Source organism: Protopterus annectens, chromosome 17.part0 (genome assembly GCF_019279795.1).
Source record: "Protopterus annectens isolate FY-2018-M chromosome 17.part0, PAN1.0, whole genome shotgun sequence".
Lineage (NCBI taxonomy): Eukaryota > Metazoa > Chordata > Ceratodontiformes > Protopteridae > Protopterus > Protopterus annectens.
Window position 1 is genome coordinate 69,825,569 of NC_056751.1, and position 12,120 is coordinate 69,837,688.

General features: G+C 38.8%; 1 protein-coding gene across 1 annotated transcript in view; it reads left to right on the plus strand.

The window, feature by feature from the left end:
* Nucleotides 1-12,120, plus strand: part of DNAH6 (dynein axonemal heavy chain 6) — a 5,071,261-nt gene that overhangs the window by 4,758,446 nt on the left and 300,695 nt on the right. The window contains exon 72 of the mRNA XM_044059309.1: nt 11,772-11,901. Coding sequence (XP_043915244.1) covers nt 11,772-11,901 — 130 coding nt within the window. The remainder of the gene's footprint in view (nt 1-11,771; nt 11,902-12,120) is intronic.

Consider the following 12,120-nt stretch of genomic DNA (forward strand, 5'->3'; position numbering starts at 1 on the left):
TGTTAATTATATATTTCAGCCGTTTGCTTCATATTATGTTGCTTTGAAACTTCTATTGTAAACATTATATATTTTTCTAATGGACCTTTTCTCCCCAGACCTCTGCTGAAAATAGGCTTCTGGCCCAGTCAGACTTTCCCAGTAAACAAATGCAAACTAACTAAATAAATACTCAACAAATAATCCTGTGTTTTTTACCCTTCTGTCACTACATAAAACTTGTTTCTAAACCCAACATTTAAGTAAAGAAACATCCTGAGTATGAAATCTTTAAAAAGAGTTGTGACATTGGAGTTTCAGTTTTCTCTTTATATATACACCCAATATGTTCCTGTATCCTTGTTTTCAAACTTCTAGTAGTTTCACCAGTGCATTTCAGATTACATGAACACCAGATAATATAAATAAAATAATATTAGTTACTGGATGGCCATAATTAGATATATTACATTTACCGTGGGGATTCATATTTGGGTGTAATGTAGTGGTATATGTAGCTTTTAAAATATCTTTTTTATGATTATGCACTAGAAAATTATTTTAAGTTTTTGACTTTAGTATGTGAAATCTTGGCCATATTAGAAATAAATGAGATGCTAGTGGTTCTTTTCTCTGCATTATCCAGAATGTAAAAAAAAATGACTAAGAAAATACTCAGTATACTACATTAATTTGCAAAGCATATATGTCCTGCTTATGAAGGACCAGCTCACCATTATGAGAAGTAGTAAAGTCATGAGCCTCAGTAACAACATTCCCATCTAGTACGCTGGGTTAGCAAAGCTACCCCCCTTCTGTGTTATGAAATTGAGGAGCGTCTCATTCTCACTCAATTTCCTTTAAAAGAATCTGTGAAAATCCAGAGGTCCTTATCTCTGAGGTGGGCAATGATATTGAGAGACACTCTTTCTTCTATTCCTACCAGCTGACATCTTCTCACAACCTCCGCAAGATTATGATGTTAACTGTGGTTTGGCCTCCAGATCTTCTACCTTCTCCATAGAAATGTTTCAGCCAGTACAAGCCCTTAACAGACTAGAGAAGCATACTTACTAAGCATCCCAGGATGCAGACTTCTCTGCATTCTCTTTAGTATAGTGTATATCCCACAGACATGAGCATCTTTCCATCTTAACATCTGATAAGTCTTTGAATACATGTATTCCCATGCATGTCAAGCAGAGTGCCTCACTGGCCCTCTTCAAGAGAAATCATGATGAGCGGATGGGAAATAGAAAATTCACCCCGTGGATCACTCCAATGGCTGTACTTGACAGAGGCACTGGGAACTAAGGTCGGGTGGCACAATGCCTGGGTAATCCTATGGGCTAGGCTTGTAATGGCTCCAGGGCCATTAGCTTAGTACACACCTATGAACATATAATAATGTTGTCTAGACTACAAAAGCTAGCAGGGGCAGGGTCAAGGTGGCTCCGGTAAATGCATTTACCATGGTTTCTGAGTGGATTTTCACATAGTCCTTTGTAATATTTGTCTTTGATAATGCACTAAGGCTTTGGAAGTTGGATCATACCTATGTCTTGCACAGGTGGACATAGCTTTGACCCTGTTCATTAAGAATGATTTCAGATAGGCTATTCTCAGTACCCACTTCTAGGGTACCATCCCCTTTGGTAGATATCCCTGGATATGGTTTGGGACCTCCAAAAGAGAAAGTAGGTCTTCACTTATGATGAAGGTCTCTTTGATGTTTCCTGCTTCTTCCTGCTTTTTTGTCTTCTTCTAGGTCATACTAGTCATCGATGAAGAAGAAGAAGCAGTAGGATCCCATATACCCCATGGAACAGATAGGCCTTTAAACAACAGGGAGTTTTTCTTCCCCACTAGTGTCTCTTGCATTTCAAGGAAGATGATTCTTCTACTTTGGTAGCTGCACTCCTGATTATCTTATAGGGCCACCCGTGGCAGGCTAATTTTTTCAAGTCCTTCCTAGCATATGGCGCCCACACCAAGAACTGATGAGTTTGAGATACAGTCACAGAGAGCCATGTTAGAGAGCTATTAGTTCTTTTCCCAGAATGAGCTCTGCTAGAAATGAGTTGTGTTAAGGAACTATGTAGTCTCAGTATAGCTCTGCAACATAACCAGCAGCTAGTCTGCAAGAAGGAAGATAAAGGCAAAAGGATTTAGTTCCTTCCTTTTTGTTTTTAAGGAGCATTGAAACATCTGCCCCATCGTAGACCTCAGTGACTTCAGTGAGCATGTCCAGTATGTGGGTTGGGATCATCTACTATCAAACAGCACCGGTATACAAAGGTGATGTGAGACATCTGCTCCATTGTGGTTTTTGGTGCCTTCAATATGTATAATCCAATATATGGGGAGATCATCTGCTACTAAAGAGCACCAGAATGGTGGTACCAGACATGACTGATATATCGTGGCACATCTGTGTCTGCAGTCTGCACCATAGTTTCCTTCAGTTTGTTCTTGCTTGATGTTATTGTAAGTAGAGTATTTTGCCATATTTTCTCCTTTGTACCTACAGGCTGCATTTGGCAAGATGGTAGCTTTGGTAGCAGAGACCATGCAGAAGCAAGAGCTCCATATATTCCTGTAGTGTACCTGGATGACTGGGTGCTCATAGCCTCATCAGGGAACTCTGTAGAAGTATCCCTAGTCATGGCATTTCTGTGGTTGTAGACCCTAGGGGTTCCCATAAGCAGAGAGGAGTCTTCTGGTGTCCTCATTCAGAGGATTGGCTTCACTGTGACGGAACAGTACTCTTATTAAACGGCAGTCATTCTTCCAGTAATGAGGATTTAGGAATCATGGCTTAGAAAACCAATGCAAGGTCATAGTAGAGGCTTCAGTTCAGACTGTTCTGCAGCTTTTAGTGCTTATGGAAGTCATGACATTTTGGTCCTGTTTATTAGCCTAAAGATGCAGTGGATTGTGAGATCTCATTAAAAACAGAGCCATTATGTTCTCAAACACTTTACTCAGTTATCATTCTCTAGTTGATGGGCATTTCTTAGTGATCTTAAAGTGAAATTCCCCTTTCTGCTCACTTAATGGACACACCAGGAGCCGGTTAGGGAGTTCTCATGGTCCTCCCTTGTTGAGAAAAAGTGGTCCTCTAAGGACTGGTATTTTACATAAACTTATTTCTTACACTCAAAGCTCTGGAAGGGGAGTTAAAATTAGAACTCTACCTGCTCAATTTATTCATGCCATATTGCTCTGTGTGTGCTTCACTGGAGTTTTGCATCTGCCTCCACTTATCACATGGCTTGAGTCCATTTATGCCTCTTCATACAAACACATCTCAAACACGATTTAGGTACCATATTTAATGCACTGGTGGGGGGACCTTTAGTATATCCATCTTCCTGTAAGCAGTCTTTGTAACTCTTGTTGTGGCAGTGACACCAGGATGGTGTGCTGAAGGTCTTGTGTTTAAGTCTCAATTGAGACTGTATAGTATCCTTTTATTTTTATACTTATAACAGTGCCTAAGCAGAAGGCTTTCTCTGTATACATGTGTACGTATGTGTCTTGAGAAGATTTACTAATGACCCCACCAAAAAAGTAATCTGTTGAAAACAAGAGTAATTACCTAGAGGTGTATGTTTCACATTTTGTTTTCTTCAGGTCTTTCTAATTTCTGTACCTTATAATATTCCTCTTTGTGTCTGCACCCTTGTTGTTTTTTCTTTATCTACGTCTTCTCCCCAAAAGGTGAATAATTTGAATCATCACTCAGTTTGTATAGTTGTGCTCTGGATTTCCAGTGCCACTGGAGTTCTGTTTTAGGAAGGGTCTTCATGAGATAGTCCCTGCCTTCACAAAGGTGAGATGTTCATCATCTTGATCCCTGCTACAGTAATCTTAGCTAAATGGCTTATATCCTGCCAAGGACATAACAGCTGGCCAGCTTCCAAAGCTTCAGGGTACCTTCCATGTACCAGAACCATCAGTTATCTCGAGCTGAGCTTGGGCACCAAGCACTTTAGTGCATTCATGCCACTGAAGAGAGCACTCATCTGGGGCCTGTCAAGGATCAGTGGTTGGCTTATGCTGCTCCTTTTCTGGGCATAGAAGTTTCCTTTGGGGAAACCCTTCCACATTAAAAAACAAATGTTGTTTTCTTGTACTTTATGGTTTTGGAAGGTTATTTTGAAGGTAGAGGTTTCTGTTTTAGCTGACTTTCTTAAAACTTGACTGTACTTCTGAATGGGAGCACAGTTTTTTGACAGTTAAAAAGTTGTTTAAAGTAATTACCATTTTTTTTTTCTGTGGCTAAATTGTGTTTATTTTACTTTTGGGGCAGGCAAATTGTTTTAAAGGGATTTTTACTGTGTTTTTGTGTGAAGAAGTGACTTTTAAAAACTTTCAGTCTTTACCAGCTTTTGCTGCTTGTATTATTTTTGGCTTGACCATGGAACAAACTTACAGTTCCATGGTTGGTCCTTCTAGCGACAAAAAGAAAAGGTTAAGCAAACTTTGTTTGCCACCACAGCAGACTACGAATTGGGTGACTGTGACCTGTGGCCATAGCTTGTTCTTCAGACCACTCATCTTTTACCCTGGATCACTCTGCCATACAGCCAGTATGGACTAAGGTTAGCCATGTCCAATGTGGCTATTTGGGTCCCTTCAGTGGGCAAAGGAGAGCCAGTTTTGTCAATCGTGGTAGAGGAAATAGGAAAAACTTTCCTGTTTGGTGAGAACATTATGCTCATCCCTGGGGAAGCTGCTACTGTTGGCCCCAGTTTTCCTGTCAAAAATAAACAGAAAATGAAACGTGCGTCTACCCTCCTCATATTTTCTTAGAGAAGAGTAGTTTACTGGGTCTGGCTCAGGGTTTAGATTAGGCTATTGATCTTTCTTGTAAGGTGATTTCTGGTAAATGACCAAATGATACCTCATTTTCTGAAGAGATTCGATATTGTGAATCTGAGCTAGAAGATGAAGAGACAGATACAGGGTTGTGTCTTTAGATTTCTGATTCAGACTCAGAGGAGACCTCAGTTTCTGATTTTCCCTGTGGATGGTTCTCTTCCTCTGAGACTATTTCCAGAATGTGCCAGTATTTTCAGTGAGAGAACACTAAGTTTTCTCAATTCCTCAGAAAATAGTACGAAATGTTTTCAGAACCTTCACCTATTCCTCCAGATTTGTCAGATTTGGATGATGTGTGTCACTGTCTGCAGTTTTCCTATTAGTCAGCCAGCAGCCCCTAAAAAGGCAGATAGACTGTATTAAAGTTTCCATTCTTTTAAGTTTTTAAAAACTCTTTCCAAACCTGACCCAACAGCTATAGCTTTAGTTAATCCAACTGCTGCTAAACTTTTAGTTAAATCCATTCCTGCTGTTTCTGATAAGGATGGGACGATTGTCGATAAGTACAGGAAAAAGTTATATGCTTCAGCAATTTTGATTTTCAGAACTTTGAATTGTCAGGCTCATATGTTAAAGTTTATTCTAATTGTGAAAGTATGAGGAATTGTTTTATCTGCAGTTTCTTCTTTTGAGGAAAAATCTGCTTTAAATAGTTTTCATTCCATTATCCCTACAAGCCAATCCCAATCCCTACGAGCTACACGGTCTAGGGACCTAAACCTTGTCACCACAATAAACAGAACATGCTGGATGGATAGATTCCTGTCCCAGAGACTTCCCATACTCTGGAACAAACTACCTATCTATATCAAACAAAGCTCCTCATTAGCGCTCTTCAAGAAAAATCTTGATGATTGGATGGGAGATAGGAAATTCACCCCGGGGAACACTTCTGTGGCTCTGCTCGACAGTGGCACAGGAAAATAATTTTCTTGGGTGGCGAAAGCCAAAGTACCTTTGCCTAGGCTTATATAGGCCCTAGGGCCAATAGCCTAGTACCTACCTATGAACCTATTCCATTGTACAAGTCACTACTCATTGTTTGCAATGTATGAATGACTCAGTTGATACATCTTCTAGGGCTATGGCCACTGGTACTATTTTGAGGAGGTATGCCTAGCTACATTTTCAAAATCTCCCAGATGATGTGAAAAATGAGATTTTAAATTCTCATTTGGATAGATAGCTATTTAGTTTTTGATACCTCTGCTGTATAGGCTATCAAACAGTGTGATGAAAGGGTAAGTTGATACAGGGAATCTAAGATATTTCTGCCCTCCTTTTCCAAATTTTCTAAGGGATTTTCTAACTCCTCATCTAATTTTGGCAAAAAAACTGAATGAACAGTCTCAAAAATGCATATAAATAGACATTCAAGAAGAAATGACAAGGGGCTCCAAAAAACAATTTGAGACCCCCCCAAAAAAAACAAATGACAGATCAGTAAGTCAGAATGACTGTATGACACCTTGTTCTCACCCTGTCAATTCCTTTTCCCTTCTAGAAAGTCTGAATTTCCACTTTTCTCTTTGGCAACAGATAGTTTCATACAAATGGGTTCTGAAGATTATCCATCAAGGTTACAGATGGCAATGGGATGATATCCCTCCTTTCCTCATCCACCAGGAAAGACACTTTTATTTCCTCCCATTCTTCATCACATGCTTACCCAGGGAGTGATAGAATCAGTTCCTCCTTCCCAGATTGGGAAAGGTTTTCCTTAGGATGCTTTTAATGCCAAAGAGAAATAATTCCTGGAGGCCAGTTCTGGGTCTTTTTTTTTCCTAAAGTTGTTAGCAATAGGACACAAGTTCAAAACACTGTCACTTCACAACCTATTACTTCTCGTTCCTCATTTGAGTTTTCTGGTAACACCAGCTAAAAAAAAATGTTATCCTCATATCCCTGTTCATTATATTTCTTATTTTTTTTTTGTTTGGATCACATTATCTGTTCCTTTAGAGTATTCACTGCACCAGGATTGTTCACAAAGTGTTTAGCTCCAGTTATATCTAGAGTTGTTTCTAAGATTTTCCACTCAGACTTTGGTCACTGCAAGTGAATATCTGAGGATTTTGGGTCTCATTGCATCTATTATTCTCATGATACTCCTAGTAAGACTCTACATGAGTAGGATGCAATGTTATCTGAAATCTGTTTGGTCCCAGCACCAACATCCTTTGTCTTTTCAAGTCCCAATTCACCATTTATTAGAAGAGAAATAACATGATGGGGACAGCAAATATCACTAACTACGTCACCCCTTCTCCATCCCTGTTCCAAAGCAGTCAGTCAAAACAGACACCACAGACTTTGCTTGGAGAGCAGTTTCAGAAGGGATAAAAGTGCAAGGAGTGTGGGACACCAAGGACAGACACAAGCATATAAATATAAAAGACACTGAGGTACTCAATTCTCTGAAATATCTTTGGTCCCTGGGACCTCTTCAAGTTGTTACAGACAATAGCACAATCAAGTGGTAAATCAACAAGCAAGGTTGTACCCCTTTGCAGACTTGCCATCTTAGCTTGGGATATAGCTTCTCAGCACAGTCTCACTCTACAGGCATCGTATATTCCATCAGAGGAAAAATGTATGGCAGACAAGCTGAACAGGACAAGGGCAGACCCTCATGAATGGAAACTGTATCAGGGGGTCTTCCATGATTTGATCCATCTATAGAGAGTTTCTCAAGTAAACCTGTTTGCCTCCTCTGAACAATCAGCTGGCAAGATTCTGCTTCAGAACTCAATGCAAGAAGGTATGGAAGACAGATGCCTTCTGTTTTCCTTAGGAATGTTCCTGTATGTTTTTCCATCCTGTCTACTGATATTGAAGGAATTCCCAAAGATCAATGTGGTCATTGTGGTGACTCCCTTCTGGCCCGGGCAACAGTGGTTCTTCTTTCCTTTGGAAATGGCCAGGGCCAATTACCACAAGCTTCCACACAAAATGGATCTATTCAGACAAGACCATGAGTGTTTGATACTTTCAAACCCCGATCAGTTTCAATTGACTGCCTGAATGATAGCATCTTAACTCCATTTATACACCTGATTACTGAGGACGTGCAACAGGCACTAATTGAGGCAAGAAAACCTGCCACTAGAAAATTAGCAAATGGAAAATGTTTTCTAGTTGGTGCCATCCTACTCCCCTTATTTTTTGGTGTTTTTGAATGTGGAAATTTATTTTTTTGCAGTTTGTAACATTGTTCTTTCAAGGCTCAGCCTCCCTGTCTCTGTTGGTATGAAAGCTCTAAAGGGCTTGGCACCCAGGCCTGTCTTTTTAGTCAGCTCAGCTTGAGCAGACTGTGGGTTTAGGCATGTGGAAGGTACCCTGAAGCTTTGGAAGTTGGACGGCTGTTATATCCTTGGTAGGATATAACCCATATAGCTAAGTCTACCGCAGCAGTGATCATTCAAACATCTACTGTTATGTTAAGTATACTTATATAACTGTACTTTATATATCTGCATACATTCCTTTGTAACAACTTGCTTCATTACTTTCTTTCTGAAACAGAATAGTGTTCCCAATTAAAAAAGTTATCATTGCCCCTTTTTGTACTTGGATAGTCAAGCACATATCTTCAATAAGGGTCACTATTCCAAAGAATCATAGCATTTGGGTTCACTCACATTATTTGCTATTTTTTCTTTTTATACCTCTATTAAAGATTCAAGGGGGCAGCACAAAGGCACAGTGGATAGCATTGTCGTCTCACAGCAGGAGTTTCCCTGGTTCGATTCTCAGCTGGGGTGCATTCTATGCAGAGACTGCATGTCCTCCTTGTGTTTGCATGGGTTTCTTTTGGGTGGTCCAATTTCCTCCCACACTGCAAAGACATGCAGTAGGTGGATTGAACACTCTAAATTGGCCATAGGTGCAAGTGTGCATGCGAGTGTGTGGTGTGGAAAAACTACCGGATCAGGGATAGCCAGCCAATGGAGTAAACCTTGGCTCTAGATGATTATTAGTGTTGAAGTGACACCCTGACCCCATGTGCATAAATGGGAAAAAGTTGTGGATGGATGGATGGATGGATGGATGGATGGATGGATGGATGGATGGATGGAGGATTCAAGGCTGCTAGATAAATATGGGGAAATGTGTACTAATCTACTACCATGGCTGTTACTGCACTTAATTATTTATCTTAAATGGTTGCATACCAAAATTTAAATTTTCAGTTTAGAGCAAATTCAGAATAATTTCTAGTCATTTCTTAGCAGTAATTTTGTAAACAAAATAGAGAAGTTAGTTGTTGCAATGGACAAAACAGAATTTTGCAAACTGAAATGTGTATGAGATGCTGGAGATGTTTCACTGACATTTGCTGTGTCAAGGGTACTGTCAAGAAATTTTGCAAAGTTCAAAAAAGAATCTCAAAATAAAGTCAGAGCCAGATTATTTAATAATCCAGTGACACATGCTTTCTTAATTTGTCAACCAGCAGATGATGTTGTTGATTTGGGAAAGAGAGTGAAAACAAGGTCTTCATTTAAGGAATTGTATGTACTTCATAATCCTCCGTACCAAAATACTTACCCTAGACATGCATGTGTATTAAAAGAACTCAGAATTGTTCTATCAACATATGCAGTATAACCTACAGCAAGCTGATTACAGCTCAAGTTCAACTGGAAAAGAAGCAGCAGCTAAAGACCTACAAAACATACCTCTCAACCTCTTAGCACAAAAAATCTCTACAAAGGCAAATATAAATTGATGGGGTGGGGTGGGGACAAAAGGTCCAAAAATAGCAACAGGTTTTAAATATTGCATTTATAAACTTTAAAAGTTGCTAGAATAATAGGCTCTGCCTTCGCATATATTTTCTGAAGGATATGAATTCTGAAACTCAAGTGCCTTTCATTATTTACTGACTTCAATCCTCAATGATTTTCTAGAAAACCACACATTTTTATGAGGAACAGACCAAAAATCTGAGGCAAAAATGGACATTATGAAAATATCTGGTCAGGTGAGAGGTTTGCTTCCAAATGAATGTTACCTTCCTTGTACCACTTCTGTTTCCCTTAATACTTATCAGGCCAGTTTTCAGAGGTCTCCTTCTCAATAGCAAGATATAACTACAGGCAAAATGGGTTTGCAAACAGTTCACCATCATTATGCAACAGAATGTCTTCACAGACATGAAATGCAGCTTGTAGCATGAACACCCTAAAGTGAAGAATAACAAACATTACTACAGATTTATTGGTTCATAGGTGATTACTAGACTTATAGACACCATTCAGGCCTTTTACGTCTAGCCATGGTTCCTTGGTGTATCAGCTGCTGATAATGAAAATAATATGAGCATTCCTTCCACTCAAAGGTGTTGAGGTTTTTGCTCCAGACTGCTTCTAGTTCCTGGAAAGGACAAGACCTCAACAAAACTTATAGACTTATCAAATCTGAACAAGTTCATAAACACCAAATCACTCAGTCTGGTAACTCCAAAGATTCATGATAGCTGAGTTAGCTCAGTGTCTCCTTTGATTTGTTTTAATTTGTTTTAAACTGTACCATTTGGCCTGTCTATATCCACAGAGCATTTTCCAAATGTTTAGCTTCACTGATAGCCTACTTCAGAAAGTAAACCCCAGTTATCTCTTTTCCCCTGTATTGACAGTTTTTGATACTGGCTCAAAGAAGAGAACTGTTGATACAGTACCTTCAATAGTTATGCTCTTCAAGTCTATGGAGATAATAATGAATTACAAAAGTTTTCCACATATATTATTTTTAGAGAGAGTTACAAATTTAGTGTTAGAAATGTACAAGGCCTGACAGCATTATAGGACAACTTAAAGTTGGGATGTTTCCAGATCAAGATAAACAATATCACACTAAACTGGTATATAAACAAAAGAGGCATTAGAGCCTTCCGTCTCTATAAAGAGACAATTCAAATTTGGCAAAGGGAGTTAAAAATATGTCTACCTTTCAGCAGTTCACATTAAAAAATTACAAAGTCATTTAGCAGGTGTTTGGAGTTAGAAAATAACATGTACACATTCTCAGATGAGAGCTAATAGTATCCTTTCTCTTCTATAATTCTAGCAGTGCCTGAGCTGAAGAAGTCTTTCTCTGTGTATGTGTGTGTATTTCTAGCTTGGACTATACACAGGACAAATGTCTGATTATACACTGGAAATAAATTACACAATTTATGTAAGCCATTTTTTTTATTTCATTGGCACTCATTTTGTTTACTATCTTCCTTCAAACAAGTTTGAATAAGACAAGTAAGCTGTAGTTCAGATTGGAGGTTTTTGAAGCCAAACTATCCTTATGCCTGTAGTTATACTTCTCAGTTGCCTGGAATATCACAGAATGTTCTAATTTTTGCCTGATTGTTTTGATCTATTCCTCATAAACTGTGTGTGTGTTCTTTTTCTGGCAAATCATTGAGAATTGAAGTTGCTAAATAATGACAGGCATTTGAGTTTCAGACAAGATTGTAAGAACAGTATTTAGAATCTTTGATATTGTGATCCCCCCCCCCCCCAACAATTATTTTTGCTTTTGTCCAGAATTCTTATGCTAGCAGGTTGAGGGGTATTTATGTAGTTGTCAGCATTCATAATCATCATCATCAATACCCCTTTTCCTGTTTTTTATGTGGAGTCAGGGTATCACATCAACAATAGTCAATGTGACCAAATCACCAGCTTTAAGTTTTCCTATAATGTCACCGTAATTATTCAAGATATACATATTTTACCATGTTCATGAAGTACTAGCATGTGGCTTCTGATGCTGTAGCCTGCCTTTCATCCATAAGTAACTGGACTACTTATTACTATTGCTGCTGTTGCAGAATTTTTGATTGCAGACATTCAGATGTTTAATGTTGTATGTACCCGTTTGTGTGTTTTTTTCTGATATCTCAGCGCCAGGAGACCGGCAGCCTTATAAATGCCATACTTGAGGTTCAGCCAAGATCTGCTGCACATGGGGCAGGCAAAAGCAATGATGAAATTGTAAATGAACTTGCTGATTCCATCTTATCAAAGCTTCCAGGTAAAGAAATTTTGAAAATATTTAATCATACGTATTATTATCACATTATATAGTAAAACAGAGATGTAAATAACATTCTTTTAGCAGTTTTTGTCAAGTGGAAAGAAAACTATCAATCAACTTTACTTGATAGTAATTTAGATATTGCACATGCCAAAAGGTGGAATCTGTAATGACTTGCATAGACAGGAAAAGGACAGTGACTGTCACCAGTGATGT